Source organism: Nelumbo lutea, chromosome 5 (assembly GCF_056320005.1).
Source record: "Nelumbo lutea isolate HS-2025 chromosome 5, American lotus-T2T, whole genome shotgun sequence".
Lineage (NCBI taxonomy): Eukaryota > Viridiplantae > Streptophyta > Magnoliopsida > Proteales > Nelumbonaceae > Nelumbo > Nelumbo lutea.
In genome coordinates, this window is record NC_142688.1 from 43,765,186 (window position 1) to 43,789,828 (window position 24,643).

General features: G+C 38.9%; 1 protein-coding gene across 10 annotated transcripts in view; it reads right to left on the reverse strand.

The window, feature by feature from the left end:
• Positions 1-625: 625 nt before the first annotated feature.
• LOC148852051 (ARM repeat superfamily protein) overlaps positions 626-24,643 on the reverse strand; it is a 91,959-nt gene continuing 67,941 nt past the window's right edge. For 3 of the 10 annotated variants that reach the window (XM_088946359.1, XM_088946352.1, XM_088946353.1), the window contains 6 exons: positions 12,262-12,348; positions 12,163-12,191; positions 4,331-4,372; positions 4,114-4,247; positions 987-1,066; positions 626-894 (listed from right to left, as the gene is read on the reverse strand). In XM_088946359.1, coding sequence (XP_088802485.1) covers positions 862-894; positions 987-1,066; positions 4,114-4,247; positions 4,331-4,372; positions 12,163-12,191; positions 12,262-12,348 — 405 coding nt within the window. In that variant the 3' untranslated portion in view covers positions 626-861. Of the gene's footprint in view, positions 895-986; positions 1,067-4,113; positions 4,248-4,330; positions 4,373-12,162; positions 12,210-12,261; positions 12,349-24,643 lie in introns of all 10 variants that reach the window. The other 7 variants (XM_088946360.1, XM_088946354.1, XM_088946355.1 and 4 more) reach the window with 5 other exon arrangements.

The window sequence follows — 24,643 nt, forward strand, 5'->3', positions numbered from 1 at the left end:
CTATTAATCGATCTGGGTTCAAGTCGCACTAAGCATTAAGAAATTGTTTTTTAGTAAAAAAACGTTTGGTCAAGGGGTTTAACGGGTGAAACGGGTTGGAATGGGTTTAATGGGTTTAAGACAAGGCAGGTTTGAGAAATTGAAAGAAAAAGTTAAAAGGATTTAGAATCAGGAATACATAGACAAGTTCAGAAATGGGTAAAGCAATTTGCACGGGTACCCTATCCGTTGCCATTCCTATACCATCCCTTGGGTCACTGTTAATGATCATGACCGAAGTGGTTCACATGCATCATTAATATTTTATTTAATGGCAAAGTTAACCCTGACACCAGTCAACCTTACAAACTAATTTTTCTATGTTAAAATTATGACTCCATTTCCGTTTACCTTCTCATTTGTTCAACAAATGAAATAGAAATAAACTTCAAGCTTTGGTTTTCTAGATCAAAGCAAATGATTATTGAGGACTATCTGGCAAGGGGGAGGGGGGGTGTTTGGAGACAGGAGGTATAACTCGGAGAATCCCAAAAAAGTGGAGAAATTTCGGATGAAAACCCATAAATAAAAGGATATGACAACGCACCATTAAAGAATGTAATTTAATGTAATAGCTAATAAGAACTTTACAGGAACCAGCTTCTATATAAAAAAAAACATTTATTTACAATATCCTCCACCTCAGGAAACTACAGACATACAGCAGATAACATAAAAAAAGAAAAACATATAAAGAAATTTACAGAGGCAGGTCAGAAGGAAAATTGTTCTATTTATGTAAGGGAGCTGTTTCAAAATTCAATACTAGTTGGTCATGGAAAAGAAAAATGAAGCGAAAAAAAAGAAAGACCTAAATATTACTCAAACTTTCCGGCTACGTGTCCTCCGAGCAATCTGCAAGTAGGACCAGATAAGCAAATAGGACTAGAGAAGATAAAATGTTAATAACCAAAATATACGTTAAAAGAGGTAATAGGACAGCTTACAGCATTCTCATTTGCATCAATTACTCTTGATGCCGGTGTATCAGCTGAAACTAGTAGTTTCTGACCCTTCTTTCTTTTCCCTGGCCCAATAATCAAATGGCATAGTTCATATAAACATACTAATAAAGAAAAGCATTGGAACCTCTATCCTATTACATCAGAAATACCAAGTAACTCTGCAAGTTCTGATGCCATGTTGCCTCTCTGATACATGAGTGCTCTATAATACCTATATTGAAAAGATGTTTGGTTTTAATGGAAACACAAATGTGATTGTTTTATTTCATTTTTTCATCAATGTTTTTTAGTGGGGGGATTCAATAGACCATTATTAGTTTGCACCTTAATTTTTTCTCTTAAAAGCAAACAGAAGTTATATTAAATTAATTGAAAACCTGAAGAGTATTTAACCACATCAGGCTCCAGTTTCAATGTTAAATGAGTAGAATTTTTTTTTCAGGTTCAAATATCTCAGCAATACCTTTGCCCCTGTTACAATGAAAAATTTGTTTTTCTTTCCATCGACAAGCCAAATCAAAAGAAATGGGTGTTTGCTATTTTTAGTAATTTTACGTACCTTTACAATAATTTAGCTTTGAAGGATTAATAATGCGTATTTAGTGGATATCAAGGTGTATCGGGTCGACACAGCGGACCGATACACCATGCCTTTTTATTAAAAACTGAAGTTAGACATTGGAGTGATTCGAACCTGAGTCTCCGAACACGCCCAATGCCTATATTTCAAATCAACTCCTAAACCATTAGACTAACTTAATCCTTGTGTTAATAATTGAAATGAAATAACTTTTATTAAATATAGTATCTACATACATGTAATTCAAATAAATAATTCATATTTATATTTAACAATTTCAACTAAAAATTAAAAAGAATAATATTCAAAATTCATATTTTATAAACTAATTGAATAAATTATCTATCAAATCCACATTAAAATGAAAGGATGATTTTAGTCTCAAGAAATTTATGCAACTAAAATATTAGTAATAGAATAATTATTTTAATACTTAATATATATATATATATATATATATATATTGTATGTATGTATATTAATTAATATTTTAATTTACATTACATTAAAAAACATCATATTAAATATTACAAAAATAAAAAATGTTTACAAAATATTTCAGAATGGACCTTCATTTTAATTAGATTGTTTAAAAGAGAAGTGAAAGATGAAATGGACCTTCATTTGAGCAAAATTAGCACGGTTGAATCAAATTTACACGCGAATACCATTTCCTGCACGTAAAAATGACCATGTTGCCCAGACCCCAACCCTTCCCGTTTTAGTATATATAATAGATAGAATCTATCAACTCCACTAATTAACATTTTTACCAAAAATGGTTTTTAATTTTAGAAAAACTATAGAAACAAAAATATTAATAATCTCATAATTATATTAGTAATTAAAAATTTGCGTATATATGTATCTTAGAAATTCTAACAGAATTCATATATTTTGAATTGAATATATATATATTTTAATAAATTATTAATTGATATTTTAATTTACATTTGAGAATTTAATATTTGGTTGAATTTTTTTGTTAATGTAAAAAAGCAAAAAAATAGTAAAATAGAAAATAATTACAATATAATATGTGCATATGTTATGTGTCTTGGACTCTTCATTCATGCATTATCATTAAAATTATATGATATTTATGCATCACACTATATTAATTGTAATATATTTTTTCATATATACCATTAAAATATCCATTTCCTACGTATTTATACATTATTTCAGGCTATTTGATTTTAATTTAGTGTTATTCATATATTTATGGAATTTGTATGTGTTTCCCTAGCGTATCGAAGTGTTTCTATATTTTTCGTCTGTAACCATGCATTTCCAAAGCATATCTTTATCTGTATTCAAGTTGTCCAATACAATACTTGATACCGATAGGGGTGTCGACGATATTCGAAAATCCGATTTCAAATTCAAGATTCAACATAAGCAAATCGAATTTGGATAATTTGAATATCGTAATCGGTCGAATTTGGATGTGACCTGATTTGATTGAGAAATATCCGAATTCGACCAATTATTTAATTCTTATATATAATATATAAAGTATTTAAGTGTTTTATATAATATATATAATATATATAATTAAATTATATAAATAATTTATATATTGATATACTTTATATAAATAAAATATTTATTTATATATTTATTAATTACCAAAAATAATTAATTGGTTGAATTTAAATTAAATCGAATATTTAATCTAATTTGAATTCGAATATTAATTTTCAATATCCATCGGATATCGAATCAAATTTGGATATTGCCTTATTCAATTCAAATTTGATCTGTTTGCACCCCTAGATACCAATACTTTGATCCTTGGTTCCAATGGGTTGGTTCCCTATAGGGTTGCCTAAGTTTTATAGTTAAAATTTGTTTTAGGTTTATTTCCTAATCAAAATTGGAGTCTATACATGAAGATCTAAGCCCTCATGTTTAATATCACGAAAAGTTTATTTGAGGTTGTCTACAGCAAGGTTCGAAATTCTGATACGTATAGGGCCGTATAGGCCGATACATATCATATCAAGGGCTTCCCAATATGCCCCTATAGGGGGTGTTTCAGGGTTCCAACCAGTTCAGGGGGTGGACGGACCTTAAACTGGCCACTCTGAACCAGATTTGGAAAAAAAACTAAAAAAAAAGCTATTGATACTGCCCGATACGCCTCTATCGGCGTATCGATATTTTAAACCTTGGTCTAGAGGTGAGAGTGTATCTTTCTCTACCTTTTCTCTCTCCTAAGAGCACAACTTTTATTCTCTTGCTATTTTCTATTCAAATCTGAATCTTTCTCTTATAATTCAGATCCTTAATTCAACCTCTTCTTCCCACCACATTCACCATAGTGAGACTTTCTCCATGTCCTACATCAATCCATCAATAAGATATTCTTCTTTCTCATGGAAGAACCTATCCTTGATTGGATAACAGTATGTCTCTCTTATGTAAGATGCACAAGGCAAGCTCAAAGTGTAATTTTATTTTTTTTGATAAAAGCTCAAAGTGTAATGTTAAATTACTATAAACAAGTAATGCTAGAAATAATACCTGCAGAAGAAGGAATTTTTCCATTATCAATGCTTTCCTTTCTCTCACTTGGTAAACTTGTCTTCCCAATAGTTTTATCACCAAAAGTATCAACAATTTCCTCAAGACTGATTGAAGAGTCTACTCCAGGATCACTGCAATAAGTCATCCAAAAGTTCATTTTAGAGTAGCATTACAAAAGCCAGAGTAACTGGACCAATCATTTCTAAATTCTAACCAATATGAAGCTTTTGCTTCACTACATCCTTCTAGGCATTTCCTGCAGAACAGAATGACAAGATTGAATTCTTCTGCCCAATGGCTGTCAATGTGAAAGGTAACTAAAATACTTTTCATTAACCTTCAGTAATATCATCTGTAATTTAAGAAATGAAGCTAGTCATCAAAACATCAGATCCTAGGACAAATATATTCAAATCAGTTATTGTACATTATTTATTTCACCTCTAAGTAAATACATTACATTAGGTCTATAAAGCCATGATGCATGAAGCTAGTCAAGTCATCAAAATATTAGATTCTAAGAACCACTGTATTCAACTCAGCTTTTGTACATTATTCCATCACCTCTAAGTAATTTAGTTTACACTTGGATAAATTTTAGGTAAATGTAAAGACATTAGGTTAGATCTATGAAACCATGAGTTATAAATTTAGGATATTAGGGTTAGACATTCAAAAAATTTGGGTTGTGTCAAGTTGACAGCTGGTCCCAAGCACAGATAAAGGAGGGTTGTATCAGGTTGGCAGCTAGCATTGAAAACCCTTATGATCATGGTGATATTAATTTTCTTTTCCATACCATTGATATCTTTTTTTATGAGCAGTCAAATAATTTTATTAATATAAAGAAAGAGGCAACAAAACCTCCAAATATAGACTTCAAATTGCACTACCCCCTTTACCTAAAGAAATAATCCATTTAAACATAAAATCCCTTCTTTTCAAGGTGCTGAATCCTTTCCTAACCATAACCCAATCCATTGAGAAGCCATAAGCATTTGTACAAGCTTCCAAGTCTCTGAATGTTGGAAATTCTATTTACTTGTGCTCATTTAAAACCACTCTCTTGTACCTTGTAAGCTTATCATCTGTGATTAGACTTTTCTATGCGGGGCATTTTTATACCATTATACTTATAATGTGACTGAAAGATCTTTAGGCAGGATTGTAGGGCAATAGATGTTGAGTAGGACTCAGTAAATCTAATGAACATATAATAGGGGATTAGGTCTTCTATTAGGAGTTGTACCCACTGGTCCAATCTAACCATTTGAACATACAATAGTACAATTTGAAACAATGACTGTTTGGGGCCACAACATTGCAGTATGACAGGACAATCAGAGACTTGTTCAAGGAGGATCAAGGAAAGAATGATCCATTTGGGAATGAAAAACAAAGAAAATGGTAGCACAAAATAATAGTTCTCAAGGTGGCAAGGCAAGACCAGGTGACAAGGTAACACTTTGTTACCTAAGCACTTTAAGTGGGTGCTGGTTAGGCAGTGTTTTTTGATAAATAAGCCCTATAATATATTGAATATGATCCATGCTGACATACATCATCATCATATTTCTATTTCATACTATTTTGTATTGAGAAATAGTAAAAGTCTAGTAGTATATATCAAGACAATTATATCAGATTCGGATTAGCTGAACGCAGATAGCTGTGGAGCGGGTTGTGGAACCAATTACAGGATTCCACGTTATATTTACATGTTCATGTCATCTTCCATGTGTGAGTTCTCCTTAATGACAATTGACAGGATATTATTGAAAATCCTTTTTTGTTTTTTTTTTTTTATTTCTAAATTCTTATTTTCTTTCTTTGTAAACCTTATCCCTTCTTCTCCCCTCTTTCCTTTTGCTTTCGTCTCTACCTCTCTGTCCCAGTCACAAGTCACATCAGGAGTCTCCCCCACCAATAACCCTCAATGTCCACCATTATCCTCTTCCCTCCTTTCTTGAGCACACAGTAGCCACACTCTATTAAAAGGTATTTCAAAATATAATGGAGCAACACTTATTAAACATCCATTAATGGCGGCCAAGAGAACATGGTGGAATGAGTCATTCACAGGAAAAAAAAATAACAAAATGAAAGAAATAAAAGAATAAAGAATTTAAAAAGAAAAAAAAATTTGAATACAACATCTCCCATCAGGTGTTTGTCACACTTGGGAACTTGCACACAAGAGATGGCATAGAGTAAATACGACGTGGAGGGCCATAATTGGTTCCACATCACACTCCATGTTAGTGTCGACTGTATAGGGGTAGTTTAGTCCTATTTAAATTTAAGCTGATGTGTAATGTTTATGTTAAGTGATGTGTCCCATACTTAAGTAGGGACATAATAGTCTTCTTGTTTTATTCAAATAGAAACATAAATATAACCTGGCCGACTAGAGAGAGGTATTTTTCTCCCTTGTTCAAACCAGTTTTCTTCACCTTTCTTTTCTTCTCTTCTTCCCTTCTTCTCTTCTTATCTCCTCTATCTCCTCTATTCTTCCTCTAATTTTAATGGAATTCTAGTGCAGGTCTGAACTTTATCATGGTATCAGAGCTACATCTGCCCAGAATTCTGTTCTCTTGCCATTCAGCCTAGGGTTTTACAGTTTTCCTTATTATCAGTTGGAGATAGGAAAAATGGCTGAAAAGGAGTGATCACCCTTTCCTTTTGGAGGTTTTCATGCCTCCTGTCAGTGGTTTAGTGGGTGTTTGTAGGAAACCCTCTAATCGATGGTACAAAGGGGGCTGTTTCAGGTGGTGCAGTGAACAGCTGAGTGTTAGGCTGTTTTTTTGGTGATCAAATAGGTGGGACATATGTGTGTTTCAGTATGGATTGGTGAGTTGCTAGTGCTATGATGTCACGGTCTAACACAGGCTTAGCCTTGCCTACGCTTGGCGGGCTTATGTTAAGGGACATCATTGTCATTTTTTCCAGTAAGATTATTGGGGAAACTCATGTCTTCTTTAGGTAGATCACCAAAAGCTTAACACACTCTTTGAGGAGGGGTGGTCAACCTCCTTGGGTGCCTGACCTTGGCACTCCTAGACCAACATTCCTTGTGGGTCGGCCCTGGTTAATGGCTAGCATGGCTATCAGGGTTCCTCATGGGTGCACACATGCTCATGGGGATAGTGCATAGACTGGCACTACGCCTCCGCTCACTGAAGGGAGGCTTGGTCTGTGGGTCTGGCTTAAGCATGTCCCTACACCTCGCCAGCCCTTGCCCAAGCTGATCGAGCTATCTCATTTCCCTTAACGCACGGGTGTGTTTCAGCCCAGCGGTTGCCTAGAACCATCAGCACATCAGGTGCCTACATCATCAGCATACAGGAGCCCCGACCATGCGAACTGAGGTATGATCCAGTGCTAATGAACTCGGTGGAGCCATCTCATCAGGCAACTCCTAGCCCCAAGCACACATTAGGCTTGTCCTGGCCTGCCTTGGCCTGGCCGCCGCACGGGTTTCTTCCGCTGTAAGACTACCCCCATGACAATGATGTGTATTCAGGTAGTTGTGTGGTAGTTTTGTGGTGCTGAAAGTAAAGAAATCAGCGACAGGCATTGCTGAAAATTGTGACTATAGGTGGTTCCACTAGTGTGCAATGTGTTGTGGTGTTGAAAGTGAAGAAATCAGTGAGTGGTATTGCTGGAAAAAAATGTTGTGAATGTAGGTGGTTCCACTAGTGTGGAGTGTGGTGAAAAGTGGTTTAGAAGCTTGATATACGAAAAAAAGGGGGACGAATTCAGATACGGGAGTTCAGCCTGGCCGTAGTGGTAGTAGTGGATGGATTCATGTATGGTTGTGGTGGTGGTGGACCCATGTATAGTCGTAATGATGGACGTGTTGGAGGCCGGGATTCAGGGGGAGCTCATGGTAGAGGATGCGGTAATGGTCCAAGGAGGTGTACTCATTGTGGTATGAAAAGGCACACCATTAACTTTTGTTATGATTTCCATGGCCCACCTTCAACTTGGGCAAATCATGCAGTGGCCAGTGATGGTAGTTCAAGACAAGATATCCAACAAGCTGATTAGATGCCCTTTACATCTATAGATGTCTCCGGGAAGGAGATGATAAATATCCCAGGTAATGAGTATGAGCGGTTTATCCAGGCCACCTCTCAACAGAATATAGCTACTCTTGCAGATTCAGGTATGGCTTGTCTGGCATCAAAACCCACCTCCTGGATTATCGACTCTGGAGCTTCCGATCATATGACTAGGACTCCGGGTGTGTTTTCTTCCCATTCATAGTGCTCCACATCATAGTCTATTACTCTTGCTAATGGTTCCACATCCTCCATTCGTGGTGTTGGTAATGTTGACATAGACCCTTTTTCTCTGTCCTCAGTTCTGTATGTTCCCAAATTCCATTTTAATTATATGTCTGTTAGTAAGCTAACCAAGTCTCTTAATTTCTCTATCACCTTTTACCCTTCTTCTTGTGTCTTTTAGAATCTCAAGGTGGGGAAGAAGATTGGTGGAGGGCATGAAGTTGGTGGACTATATTATCTTGATGGTGGTGGTGGTGGTTTGACAAAAACCCTTCAGACATCCCTTTCTCCTCTTTAGTGGAACTGTAGACTTGGTCATCCATCACTTAAAGCATTGAAGTCACTTATTCTATCGTTGAGTCATCTTTCTGTTCTAGATTGTGAGTCGTGTCAGTTGGGGAAACATTATCGTGTTCCCGTTAGTCCTAGGGTTGATGATCGTATGTCAAGCCATTTTCTTTAGTGCATTTAGATATTTGGGGTCCAAATAGAATAATGTCGTACAATGGCTACAGATACTTTGTTATTTTTGTTGATGATTATTCAAGAATGACGTAGCCTTACCTAATGAATCCATCTTCCAAAAATTTTATGCTGAAACTCGCAACCAATTTGGTGTACATATTAAGATTCTTCGTTCTGATAATGGTCGAGAGTACTTTTATACACCGTTTCAGGAGTATTTGGAACAACATGGCATTATCCATCAGACTTCATGTACCTACACCCTACAATAGAATGGGGTAGTTGAGACAAAGAACCGTCATCTTTTGGAAACTACCCGGTTCCTTATGCACCATATGAATGTACCTAAACATTTTTGGAGTGATGTTCTTACATCTTGCTTCCTAATTAACTGGATGCCCACACCCATCCTTGAAGGTCATTCTCCTTTCACCACCTTGTTCCCTACCTTGTCTCCATTTTCTCTTACTCCAAGGGTTTTCGGGTGTGTATGTTTTGTTCATAATCTTGGACTTGGAATGGACAAATTAGATGCACGATCCACTAAGTGTATCTTCCTTGGCTATTCCCGAACCCAGAAAGGGTACAAGTGTTATAACCCTAGTTCTCGACGTTCCTTTGTGTGTCCTGATGTTACTTTCTTTGAGTCTACTCCATTTTTTCTCTGGGTCAGGTGGTGTCCCTTCTTCTTCACCTCCTCCTCTTCCAGTTCCTGTTGAGGATTCCATTCCACTTGTTCCAGTTGTAACTAAGTTCTTGCCTCCGGTGCAACTTCCTGTTGAATGGCCGACCACCCATCCGTCAAGTGTATATGCATCAACATGTACCAACTCCTTTAGCTTCGTCATCGTTGAAAGATCCTACAATTGTTACCACAGCAGCCTCTCCTCCTATTTTTGACCATGACCTTCCTATAACCTTGTGGAAAGGAAAACGTGGTTGCACACTTCATCCCATTTCTAATTATGTTTTTGTCTCTCACCTTTCTGCTTCCCATCACTAGTTTGTTTCTCTGTTGCCTTCTATTTCTATCCCTACGGATGTCCAAGAAGCCCTTGCCTCTCTAGGGTGGTGCCATGCAATGAAAGAACTCTCTGCTTTAGCTCATAATCATACGTGGGATCTCACCACGCTTCCTCCTGGTAAGCATGCTGTAGGTTGTAAGTGGGTATACACTGTTAAGTAATTACATGATGGTAGTGTAGAGTAGTTGAAAGCTACATTGGTTGCCAAAGGATACTCTCAAACATATGGTATTGACTATACAAAGACCTTGCCTCCTATTGCTAAAATTGGTTCAATTCGTGTTATGATATCTCTAGCTACTATGTATGATTGGCCTCTATTTCAACTTCACATCGAGATTGCCTTTTTACATGGTGATCTTCTTGAGGAGGTCTGTATGGAACAACCACCAAGGTTTGTTGCTTAGGGGGAGGATGGTAAGGTGTGCAGACTAAAGAAGGCCATTTATGGACTTAAATAGTCCCCCCCATGCGTGGTTTGGTAGATTCATTGAAATGATAAAGAAGTTTGGTATGAAGCAGTGTCAAGCTGATCACTCAATGTTCAGCCATGATTCACATGCTGGGAAGATTTTACTGGTGGTATATGTAGATGACATTGTCATTACTAACAGTGATAGATTGGGGATTGATAGGCTGAAGACCTTTTTGCAATAGCACTTTCAAACAAAAGACCTTGGTAAATTAAAATACTTCTTGGGGATAGAAGTAGCATGGTCTAGGCATGGTATTAACTTATGCCAGAGGAAGTATGTTCTAGATTTGTTAGAAACAAGATTGTTAGGTGCCAAACTGGTTGAAACACCTATGAAACCAAATACCAAGTTGAGTAGTGACATGGGTGAGGAGTTTGAAGATCCTAGAAGGTACGGGCGGTTGGTGGGTAAGCTAAACTACCTAACCATTACTTGACCGGATATTTCATTTGCAGTTAGTGTGGTGAGTCGGTTTAGGTAGAAACCTCAGGTTCCACATTGTGATGCAGTTCTAAGGATTGTAAGGTATTTGAAGGGAGCTCCTAGTTGTGGCTTGATATACAAGAGTGGAGGAAATCTTGAAATAGAGGGATACACCGATGGTGATTGGGTTGGTTCTATATCTGACAGAAGGTCCACTACAGGTTATTGGACCTTTCTTGGGGGTAATTTGGTGACATGGAAAAGTAAGAAACAAGCAATTGTGGCAAGAAGTGCATAAGCTGAATACAAAGCCATGGCACATACCACTTGTGAATCGGTGTGGTTGAAGAGTCTTCTATAGGAGATGGGATATTCCATTGACACTCCAATGAAGCTTTATTGTGACAACCAATCTGCAGTCCACATCTCTTCTTAATCCAGTGTTTCATGAGAGAACAAAGCATATAGAAGTTGATTGTCACCTTGTGAGAGAGAAGGTGCTTAGTGGAGTGATAGATACTACATATGTTAACACAGAAAGTCAATGGGTAGACTTATTCACCAAACGATTAAGTCGGGGAAGAATGAACTACATATGTAACAAGCTGGAACTATATGATATATACTCACCATCTTGAGGGGGAGTGTTAGTGTCGACTGCATAGGGGTAATTTAGTCCTATTTATATTTAAGCTGATGTGTCCCATACTTAAGTAGGGACATAATAGTCTTTTTGTTTTATTCTAATAGAAACATAAATATAACCTGGCCGACTAGAGAGAGGTATTTTTCTCCCTTGTTCGAACCGGTTTTCTTCTTCACCTTCCTTTTCTTCTCTTCTTCTCTCCTCTATCTCCTCTAATCTTCCTCTAATTTTAACAGAAATCTAGTGCAGGTCTGAACTTTATCACTCCACAGCGATCTGCATTCAGCTAATCCACACTCAATTACGTCACAAGTTTCATATGGAAAGTTGGAAACATCACTTATGATCATAATTTTCATTATTCCATACACAATTAACCACTTAGAAATAAGCCAGAAATTTATTCAAGCAGGAGCAGAATTTGTCCATTTAACTTTAGTATGTAAATTCTCTCCTCATTATTTCTCTTTCCTTTGCAAAACACCATGGCCATTATTCAAACAAATGATATGGCACTGAACAGAATGGAACGGTGAAACAGGATTCATGTAGCCAACACATATAGCTTGGACAAGGCTTGGATGATGATGATGATTCAACACCATACAAACAGTAAGCAAATTCCATGAAGAACATCCAGTAGAATAACACGAGGATGGCAAGATATAGTAACATAACAATCAAAAACAACAAAAAAATATTAAGAGTATTAGCTGGCTTACCAATGCCTTAAATGAAACTTGTCCTTTTCCTGTGTTGATAAAATACCCTTGTAAGACAAATGCAAATATTCAAAAACAATCAGATTATCCTAAGCATACCTTCTCATGCAATGGAGAATTGCTTACTATCTCCCAACTCTCATTGGTCAAGTGCAACATTTCAATTTCCCCACTATCATAAGCAATCTTTCAAACACGTCAAAGTCAAAAGACATATTAGGCAAGGAGAACTGAAGCATATACACCAAACTAATAAAATAAAATAAAATAAAACCAACAAAGGATGTAAATCAAAACATCATAGCTAAGACCATAAAATCTCAAAAGAATTCACTTTTTATTAACAAAAAAATCCCAAATGAAGAGAATTATGTTTCTCGATCACAATGACTGGAAGGGGGCAAAATACAAATGACAATGCAAAATTTTGTGGGAAGAATAATTAAACAACAAAAAACTAATACCTCATTCAAAAAATTAAGAAAACTAATTTTTATATATTTTTCTGATGAAGTGCAAGAACAGTAAAGGTAATATATATTCATCATTGGAGGTATCAAAATAAAGGCAGCCATTTCAAGGAACTCTATTACTTTTGAATAAAGGGGTAACTCCTAAATATAGAAAGATGATAATATAGGTTATAATGCAGACCACTTCCTTATCATCACTTAAGTATAATCATGAAAACTGCAGTCTCAGAAAAGGGAGAAAAATTAGCCTCTAAAAGGGTAATAAGATGATAGAATCCAGGTCCAAGGCTTGACTCAGGATCAGTATATGGGCCACAATCAACTTCAGGCCCATGCTCAGGAAGCAGTCCATGAAGCACCTAACTCTTCAGTGCATGCACATCCTCCAGTTAAGTAACATTAGGAAGACCGTCAGCCTCACACCAAGAGCTAAGCATGTATTGTGTGAGCATTAATTCATTTAAACAATATATATAGCACACAGAAGAACTGGCAGGGGCATAAGGGTTTTTTTATCCAATTTCCTCTTCCCTTCTTCTCCTTCCCCCTTTTCATTCCTTCAGGAGGTTGGGTCTACCTTGAAGGGACCCTTGAGGTAAGTAGTATCTCATCAATTGGTATCAAAGCTCATCCACTAGTAATGGAAGCTCCGGTGGTTGAAGATGCTGAACACTTTATTGTCTGGAGTCGAGGGTAATATGGACAAGATCAAGACTGAGATGCATATGGTCCTCAGAAATCTAAAGGAGGTGATCTCAATGATGGCAACCAATTATGAGAAGATTGTCTCTTTCAGTTAAAAGGGAGGTGACTCAGAAGGTTCTAATCAGGGCAGCAATCATGATCTAACTTTGACTTCAGCAAACCACTGAAAGTATATTCCCTATTGTTTTTAAACGATGATCCCAGTTGAAAGATATTTTGAGATTCATGAAGTACCTGGCCACTGTTGTAAGGCTTATTTAATTGTTACTTTATAGCTGCTGTTAGTAGGCTGACTTCTTAGGATACTGTCAATTAGTTGTTTTTTTCTTATTATTTTAGTTCTAAGATGTGCAGCCAGGGGCATACTTGTAATTTCTGTTCCTTTATTAAGTTAATATAAATAGAAGACTGGCGACAGCCAGTAGCATCTTTTTTCTCTCAATCGTACCTCTCTCTCTCTCTCTCTCTCTCTCTCTCTCTCTCTCTCTCTCTCTCTCTCCCACTCTCCATAAATCATTACATGGTATCAGAACAGGTTTTCTGGGCTGTAAAAGACCTACAATCCCTCCTGTTTTGAGCAAGGTCTCCTTTAAAAGTTTTGGACGTGGAAGATAGGGAAACCCTAGTAGATTTCTAGTGGAAACCCTAGCAGTTTCTGGCGGCAGTTTCTGTGGTTTTTTTTTTCCTTGGTTGTAATACCAAGAAAATCCTAGTCGGAGAAGGGTGATGCTGGTACAGACTCCCTTCCTCCTCTGTTCGATGCTGTGAAGTCAAGTTCAGGTTAGCACCTTCATACAAGTGCTGAACAGGTGTGTTTGTTGTTTCAGTCTTCTTTGGCCGATGGTGTGTAGGGCTCATTCCTTGGTTATATAGGTATTTGTTTGGATGTTTGATGGTTAGACTGTATGAACTACAGTCAGACTGATAGTAATGTCTGTCTTGGTGGTGTTGAACTGATTACCGGGCTTGTTTAATGACTGGTTGTGTTGACTGAACCTTCTCGGAGTTGTTTTCAACAGTGTTTTTTGTTCTCTTGCTCACATCCTAGAAGTAAATTCCTTGAGGGTTGGTATTCTGATTGTGGCTGCAGTGTAGTTGGGTGGGGTTTGGATTGTTTTTCAGTAGTATCTAATGGCAAATTATGAATCAGCTTCATCGAGGGATACACCAACCCGCAGCACAGCGGGTATGGGAGGTGAAAACATGGTTTTTCCCATGCCAATTACCCCTTTAAACGGTCTGAACAACCTGGAGTGGGCTAAGAGCGTAAAACTCTATCTAACGGCAAGGGGTAAAGCTGGTTACATTAATTGAAGGGTGAAAGAACCCAAGGGTGAGACGGCTGAACATGATAGGTGGGACCAAGAAAACAGTATGGTGATGTCTTTGCTCCTCGCAGCCATGGAACCTGATGTGAAGAAGAACTTTATGTGGGCAGACACCACTAGTGATATCTGGGAACAAGCCAGAACTACCTATTCTGAGCAGAGGCATTATGCCAAGGTTTACCAGTTACAAGCTGAATCCTCAACATGTAAACAGGGAAACTGTAGTTTGTCTTCATATTATTCAGCCCTTATCTCCATATGGAAAGAATTGGATCATTATCAGGCTATAGAGTGGAAACATGATGATGATGCTAAGGCCTATAGGAAACTGGTCTCTCAGCAACGTGTGTTTGCTTTCTTGTTGGGACTGAACCCTGCATATGAACCGTTGAGGGTACAGATCCTAGGAAGCAAAGAGTTGTGTACAGTTCACGAGGTATACTCCCTTGTTCAATCGGAAGAAAGCATGCGGAATGTAATGGTTACAGCTGAGGGGGAGCAGCAAGTTGCTTTGGCTGCAATGAATAATAACTCCACGGGAAAGAAAAGTGACACTAAGAAGACTGATGATAAAGATAAGTTGTTCTGTACCCACTGTCGGCATTCACGACATACACGTGTGATGAGAATAAAAATTATCATATTTTTATCCCTCAATATTCAGTCTTTTATACTTAATTAGTACCTAATTGGACTCACTATTCTTGTATTTCGATTCAGGGCAAGCAAGAAGGCAACATGAGGGAAACAAGGCTAATCGGATGATTTTGCACAGTTTTGGCACCGTTCAGTAATCTGGGCATAACTCTCACATCTGGACTCCGATTGGGATGATTCAAGATGCACCGGAAAGATAAGGGAGAACTCCACAACTTTCATGTTCTGGGTTTTGACAGATTCGGTCTACATTGAGGTCAAAATCGGGCCCAAAGACGAAGCAAATTCGTAGAGAATCCCAATTCACAGAAAAGCCTTGTAGCAGCCCAATTTATTAAAGAAGCCCAACTCGAATTCAAGAATAAAGAGTCTTATCAAATTTAAATTTCAAATGTAATCCTAGAAAGATAAAGAAGATTGAGATTACTAGATAAGAGATAGGATAGGATTAGATCAAAACTAATTAGGACTTTTTTATTTTTGAGAATGAACTCCTAAAAGGAGTTGGAAACAACCCCTCCTCCTAAAGCTATATAAAGGGAGGGGGGGGGGGGGGGTTAGCTTTATGCATCGATCAATCAATCCATCTTGGAAGCAAAGCAAGAAGGAGAAAAAGAGGAAGGCGGCGGCAAGGAGATGACAACCATGAGTGGCTGAGCTTCTCTTTTCTGATTCAAGGGGAATTTTTGGTTCAATTGTGTCATCGTGAGGTTATGTGCTTAATTTAAATTCTTGCCTTTAATTCAAGTATTCGTTTATTTTTCTGCATATTTTTATGGAAGTTGATGTTGATTAATCTAACAAATTAATTAATATTAATCTTCCTACGGCTATCCATGATTCGGTGATCCGTAATTGTCATGAATAGTGGTACAAGTAGCAATTAGGTCAATATCTTTGTGGGTCAATTGTTCGTGACAGCCTTTGACCAATGTGTTGGCATGTTTTGACCTAAAGGGAATCAACGGAACAAAATTTAATAATTGCAGCTATCTCAATTATTTTTATTTTGTTTTAACTGCTTTCATAAAATGTATTGCTATCATTAATTGATATGGAACGCTATCGTGCCCAGTCGATTAATGATAAGTGTTGATTGAATGCTGGGTTTGGTCAACTAAACTAGGAAGGTATAAGGTTTATTATAGCTATCCTAATAAATCTAAAAGTTAAATGCTTGAATTGTAAGATCGCTATTTTTAGCCTAGGATCGGTGATCAATTGACTCAAATTGAACCCTTGGATTAGAGTTTGGTAAGGCTGAAATTTTCCTTGTTAATTGTTATTTGCTATTTTGTGTTAATTGTTTAGAAATTTAATTATTTGAAATTCCCACTCTTTAAATTGTGCACTTGGCTGAGAAATTAATTACTTGCTCCCTGTGAGATTCGACCTGGTACCACTGTTACTACAACTTTACTCGTAGAGTGGAACTAAAATTAAATCTGAGGGCTTCAACAACCCGTCAACGTGACACTTGTTGGGACATCCATGGTAAACCCAAGTGGGCAGCAAACAATCAAGAATAGGGTAAAGGTTAAGGTAAGAAGAAAATGAACACAACACGTGGCAACCCAAGATACTCAGGTCGCCGGTAGTACCCAGGACCACCCTAATAAGTCTAACCCCAAGGAAGATATAATGAATTCCTTCAGAGAGCACCTAGAATCTTATGGTAGGGCTTTGCGGCAAATGGACAGCTCAGTCACTGGTACTCCCTCTACTTCATTTGCATCTACTTCAGGTAATACGGCTTCTGCATTCCATGTCACTCCCACGGATTCCCCTTGGATCATTGACTCAAGGGCCTCCAACCACATGACCGGTAAGCCAAACTTGTTTCAATCTTATAGCCTTTTGTCAGGAAGGGATAGAGTGAGACTTGCAGATGGTTCTTTTTCCTCCATTGCAGGCCAAGGATCAATATCTCTTCCCAATGGCCTTAACCTGAATTGTGTATTGCATGTCCCTCAACTTCCTATAAATTTGCTTTCAATTAGTAGCATTACAAGCTCCTTGAACTGTAGCGTGACCTTTTTTGCTGACTCATGTGTTTTTCAGGACCTAACTTCTGGGAGGACGATTGGTAGAGGAAGCCTAGTGGATGCTCTACATTCTCGACAAAAAAGCTGGTCTCTCGGTGTCATCCTCAGAGTCACATAGTCAGTCAAATAAGAGTCAAATATTTTTTGTGGCATAGTCGTTTAGGTCTTGCTTCTTTTGAAATAATAAAGTCTTTGTTTCCAGTTTTATTTAAGTCATGTTTAGTGTCAGAGTTCATGTGTCAAACGTGTCAGTTGAGCAAACAGTGTAGAACAACTTTTCACTCAAGTAATAAAAGATCAAATGTTCATTTTCATGTTGTGTATTCTGATGTATGGGGGCCTACCAATGTAATCTCTGAGGACGGATATAAGTACTTTATCACATTGATCGATGATTACTCTCGCTATACATGGGTAATTCCTATGCGTAGTAGAGACGAAGTTCCAAAGATAGTGAAAGACTTCCAGAGGATGGTGTTTACGCAGTTCCATGTTGAAATACAGATCTTCCAATCTGATAATGCAAAGGAATACTTCCATGGGGAGCTCAATGAGTTCTTTGCCTCCCATGGATCTATTCATAGAAGCTCATGCGCCAGAACACCACAACAAAATGGTGTTGCAGAAAGGAAAAACAGACACCTTGAGGTAGGTCGCGGGATGATGTTACAGATGAATGTTCCAAAAAAGTTTTGGGTGGATGCTATATTTACAGCTGCTTATGTCATCAATCGCATGCCCTCCAAGGTGCTGAACTACATGGCCCCTCATTAGTTATTGTACCCTCAGTCTCCTTTATTTCCTTCCCCATGAGAGTCTTTGGTTGTCGTGCCTTTGTCCATGACTTGTCTCCATCCCGAGGTAAGTTAGACCCTCAGTCCATTCCTTGTGTCTTTTTGGGGTATCCCTCCTCTCAAAAAGGGTATCGGTGCTTTGATCCATTCCTTGTGTCTTTGAGTCTGAGCCATTCTTCCATTCTTCTCCTCAAGGGGAGAGTAGTAGTGTGGAAGACGAAAAGCAAGTTCAGGTATCTCTTCCTTCTATTCTGGACCTTACTCCCTTCCGTGTCTTCCAACATACACGACATAGAGATCAACGGTGTGATAGAGATAATGGAACAGCCAAACATTGAGCAACCGATACCATTAGACTCCCAGGAGTTAAGTCCACCCCCTAACCCTGCTCCTACTGTGGACGACCTTGACATTCCCATTGCCCAACGAAAGGGAGTCAGGTCATGCACTACCAAACACCCCATTGCCCATTTTGTCTCTTATGATCACATTTCCCCCTCATACCATGCCTTCCTATCTGCAATTGATTGCATCCCTGTTCCCAGAAATGTTGTAGAAGTCTTAAAATGCCCTGAATGGACAGATGCCATGAAGGAGGAGATTAATGCTCTTCACAAAAATCAGACTTGGGAATTGGTGGATCTTCCAAAGGGGAAAGACCCTGTGGGGTGTAAATGGGTGTTCACGGTTAAGCACAAGGCGGATGGAACAGTTGAAAGGTACAAAGCAAGATTAGTAGCCAAAGGGTACACACAAGTATACGAGGTTGACTATGATGAGACTTTTGCCCCAGTGGCTAAGATGAACTCAATTAGGGTTCTCATGTCCTTAGCTGCTAATCTTGACTGGGAATTGCATCAACTGGACATAAAGAATGCTTTTCTGAATGGTGACTTAGAGGAGGAAGTATACATGGTTCAACCCCCTGGATTCTGTGCTAAGGGGAGTGAAAATAAGGTGTGCAAGCTGCGAAAGTCTCTTTATGGCTTAAAACAGTCTCCCGGAGCATGGTTCAGTAAGTTTCACATGGCAATTCAATAGATGGGCTTCAAACAATGTCAGTCTGATCATACACTCTTTGTGAAGAGATGTTAGGAACAAATTGCTATATTGATAGTATATGTGGACGATATCACCATTATAGGAAGTTGGAGCTCAGAGATACAGAACTTGAAACAATTCCTTGCATCTAAATTTGAAGTGAAAGATCTAGGCCCCCTGAAGTATTTCCTTGGGATTGAAGTTGCTCGCTCAGAAAAGGGTATCTTTGTCTCTCAAAGGAAATACACCCTTGATCTATTACAGGATACATGCAAATTAGGTGCAAGGCCGGCAGATACTCTTATGCATGCAGACCACAAGTTAGGTGACTGTGTTGGTGAACCTCTGAAAGATGTGAAATAGTTCCAAAGGTTAGTGGGAAAGCTGATTTATTTGTCAATGACCCGTCCAGACATTGCCTATTCCGTTGAGGTCCTAAGCCAGTTCATGCACTCTTCTAAGAAACCACACATGGAGGCAGCAGAGAGAGTTCTTAGATACTTGAAGAAATATCCCAGAACAAGCCTACTATTCAGTAAACACAATCACCTAAAGGTGGAAGTCTTTACAGATGCTGATTGGACAGGAATGACAGAAAGTCCACTAGTGGGTATTGCACACTTGTGGGAGGAAATCTGGTGACCTGGAAAAGCAAGAAACAAAGTGTGGTAAGGCTTTGGCTAAAGACCTTTGGCTATGGCACATGGGGTGGCTGAAGTCCTTTGGCTAAAGAATCTTCTAGGGGAGCTTGGAGTTGTTGTTCATAGTCCTATGTCACTTTACTGTGACAACAAGGCTACAATAAACATCGCCAGCAACCCTGTCCTACATGAGAGGACCAAGCACATTGAGGTGGACAAACACTTCATAAGGGAAAAATTGGAGAAAAGGGAAATTTGCATTCCTTATGTCAACTCCAAGGAACAACTTGCTGATGTTCTCACAAAGGGGCTTCCATGCTCGCGGCACAATGAGTTATGTGACAAGCTGGGCATGATAGACATATTCAGCCCAACTTGAGGGGGAGTGTTGTAAGGCTTATTTAATTGTTACTTTATAGCTGCTGTTAGTAGGGTGACTTCTTAGGATACTGTCAGTTAGTTACTTGTTTTTTCTTATTACTTTTAGTTCTAAGATGTGCCGCCAGGGGCACACTTGTAATTTCTGTTCCTTTATTAAGTTAATATAAATAGAAGACTGGCGACAGCCAGTAGCATCTTTTTTCTCTCAATCGTACCTCTCTTTTTCTTCTCTTTCTCTTCTCATTCTCTCTCTCTCTCTCTCTCTCTCTCCCACTCTCCATAAATCATTACAGCCACCAACAAGTGCCACTAGCTTTTGTGTACCTTGAAGGAGAGGCCATTCTATGGTACCAATGTTACTGGGCACTCCCCACCTCAGATCAATTGTTCTGATTTCAACGGAGCTAATATACTCATGGTTTGGGCCATCCAGCTATGAAGACTTTGACAGGGCCTTGGCTAAGCGTAAACAGATGGGGTATGTGAAGGACTAACAAAACAAGTTCAAGAGACTTGCTTCTTGGGGTATGGGTGGCCTGAGAAGGCTCTTGTTGGTTGTTTTGTGGGAGGTTTGGGGGAAGACATTAGAATTGAAGTCACCATAGTCATGGCTGCAGCCAGTATCACTTGTCATGAGAAGAGGCTGAATTGGTTGAGGAGGTTTAACAGGCCAATTGGGCCAGTATTGAACCACCACTCCAAGTTTAGCCGCCCCCCAAATGGATTGGCCCAGGTCACTGCTGCAAAAACCCAAGATTGTATTTGTTGCAATCTAATGAGGCAAATGTTGAAGAAGATACATCTCCTAGAGCTGACGGAGAGGGACTTGATGGTGTTGGGAATGAGATACCAAAAATCTCATTACAAGCTCTAACTGGTTCAGTTCCCCCCCAGACCACAGGAATTTATGGGATGATCAAAGGGAGGTCCATTTCAATGCTAGTAGACAGTTGTAGTTCTTTAAACATTTCCACAAATATTTTGGCAAGCAACTCAGTCTACCAGTTAACCCCTGGAAACCTTCTTAGTCCATGCTACAAGCGGGCACAAATTGGTGTGAAGGGCTGTACAGAGCTGTTGAGCTCCAAGTCCAAGGAATTAAGCTAATGGTGGATCTCCATCCCTTGATTTTAGCAGAGCAGATATGATTTTGGATATACAATGGTTGTGGCAACTTGGGCTAAGTTGACTATGGCCTTTTCGCTAGACAGCCGCAATTACTAGATGAAAGGTTCCCTACAGGGAGCACTCCAACAAGAAGATTGTAAGACTGTACTTAAACTTTGCCAAAACATGGACTGCCCAATATTTGTACATGGGCCTGAAGCTCTCCAGCCCAGAATTACCGTCTAAGCAACTTCCCACCAACACCCCACCTGAGGAAGTAGTGTTACAACAACTTCTCTAGGATTATATAGATGTATTCCAAGAGATAGAAGGTTTACCACCTCCCCAAACCCAAGACCACCGAATATCTATCATGCTAGGTTCAAGCCTAGCCAATGTTAAACCTTATCCGTATATGCTCCTTTAGAAGGCAAAGATCAAAAGAATGGTGACTGATATGCTTGAGAAGGGCCTGATTCAGTCCAGTTCTACCCCATACTTGGCTCCCATTCTTGTCCGGAGAAAAGGATGGTACTTAGAGGTTTTGTATGGACTATAGGGCCCTAAATCAAATCACTATTAAAGAACATTTTCCAATCCTAGTGATAGATGAACTAAGAGCAGCCACTATGTTTTCTAATCTAGACTTATGGGCTAACAACCATAATTTCTGGGTACACCCAGAAGATGTCCATAAAACAGCAGTCGGGACACATGAGGGGCACTATGAGTTCCTAGTCATGCCATTTGGTCTGACCAATGCTCCCTCCACCTTCTAGTCCTTGATGAATGATGTGTTCCATCCTTTTTTTTTGCCATTTATCTTGGTGCTTTTTGATGACATATTGGAACATAGTAGTAATTGGCCTTCTCACTTGCAATATCTTAAGGTGACACCGGGTTTGTTGAGAACCAGGTACACTACTTGGGTCTTTTCAGGAAGACGTGTACACTACTTGGGTCACATTGTGTGTACTGGACAGGTGATGGCCAACCTAGAGAAGATTAAGCATGGTTAAATGGCCCAAGCCCAATTTTGTCAAAAGCCTTAGGGGCTTCTTGGGCTTAACAAGCTATTCATTCCCCATTATGGACCGTCTGCAGACCCTCTAACCCAAGTGCTTAATAAGAACTCCTTGTGGGGGGAGTAGGCTCAAAAGGCCTTTGAATCTCTCAAGAAGGTCATTTCCTCCCCTCACACACTCAGTTTACCAACTTCTCTAAAGAGTTCATCATATAATGTGATGCATTGAAGGACGGGAACAGAATTGTTCTTATGCAATAGGGAAGGCCCATCACCTATTTCAGCAAGGCCTTGGCTCCTCAAGCCTAGATAAAGTCTACTTATGACAGGGAACTTATGGTCATTGCTCTATCTATCATAAATGGTGATCTTACTTGTTGGGCCATCTTTTTGTCATCTGCACCATCCACCAAAGTTTGAAATATCTTCTGGAACAGCAGGCTCATAGTCTAGACCAACAATGTTGGCTATATAAGTTGCTGGATTTCGACTATAAGGTGGAGCATAAACCATGCCCAACAAACGAGTGGCTAATGCCCTCTCCAAGGCCCATGAATTGTCTTTGTTGCTCAAATCTAGGCTCATTTTTTCACTTGCTAAGAAGCTCAAAGAGGAAACCCGGAACCATAGTTCCTTGGCCCACATTAGATTGGAGTTTCAAGCTGACCCACCATTGCTCCAAGGTACACTCTAAAGAGCTCAAATCTGTTCCACAAGTGTTGCTTGGTGTTGGTGGCTGGATCTCTTCTCAAGGAAGTGTTGCACCTATTTTCATGAATCATCACTTAGTAGACATTTAGGGGTTCTGCAAACCTACAAATGCATTATGTAACACAATGTTCTATTTTCCAAAGAAATAAGGCCGACACTTAGGCAACTGCAAGTCTCCTTCAGCCCCTCCCCATCCTTGAACAGGTGTGGGATGAAATAACCATGGATATTACAATAGGCCTGCCGATTATAGCAGTAAAGTCCATTATCATGGTGGTGGTCAATAGACCAACCAAGTATGGTCATTTTGCTATTCTCTCTCATCTTTACTCCACAACTCAAGTAGCAAGAGTTTTTGTGCAAGAGATTACTGTACAGCAAGGCACGCCACCTTCTATTATCACAGATAGAGATTCGACCTTTATGAGCCATTTTTGGATTGAGTAATTCAAGGTTTAAGGTACCAAGATGGGCCACTCTAAGCTATCATCCCCAAACTGATGGGCAATCTAAGGTTGTGAACAGATGCTTGGAAACTTATTTGTGAAGCTTCACAGGAGAAAGACCCAAATGGTGGGTAGATTAGTTGTCATGGGCCAAGCTATGGTACGACATAATGAGCCCATTCAAGGCTTTATATGGATGAGACCCACCATCCATGTTCCCTTATGAAAACAGGTCAGCAATTATTGCTTAGGTGGAAGAGTAGCCTCTTTAGAGAGATGAAATGCTATAGTCCTTAAAGGATCATTTGAAGTGGGCAGATGAAGGTGGAATATGACCAGAAACACAGGTAGTCCTTACCAGGTGGGGACATGGTTTAACTCAAATTACAACTTTATTGTCAAGTCTTGGTAGCAAGGTGCAACAGGCCCAAATTGGCTCTTTGCTTTTTCAGCCCATTTCATATTATAAAGTGCATTGGTCCAGTAACTTACCATTTGGTTCTACCTCCTACTTTTCAACTACACCAGGTCTTCCATGAATCTTTACTGAAGCATAATGTGGGAAACAATACTCCCATCTTGATTACTCTCCCCAATTTCAATGCAAATGGGGATCTACAACCTCAACAACTAGAGATATTGCATTACCATTGGATCTATTGAGGGAGAAGGTTCACTAAAGTCTTGGTGGCTTAGAAGCATTTTCCTAAGGAGGACGCTACTTGGGAGGATTATATGGCCTTTGTTTGGTAGTAACCAACTACCAACTTTGAGGGCAAGGTCATAGTCGAGTCAAGGAGGGACGATTTGATAGAATAGAGGCCCATAGCTTGACTTATGATCAATATATGGGGCCAAAATCAACTTCAAGCCCAGGTTCAGGAAGCGATCCATGAAGCACCTAACTCTTTAGCACATGAACATCTGCCATTTAAGTATATGTACATAAGGAAGCCATGTTAGCCTCCCAAGAAGAGCTAAGCATGTATTGTGTGGATTTATGTAAACAATATAAATAGCATACAAAAGAATAGGTGGGGGCAGAAGAGTTATTTGATTCAATTTCCTCTTCCCCTTCCCCCTTTCACTCTTTTAGAAGGTTGGATCTTGCTTCAAGGGACCCTTGAG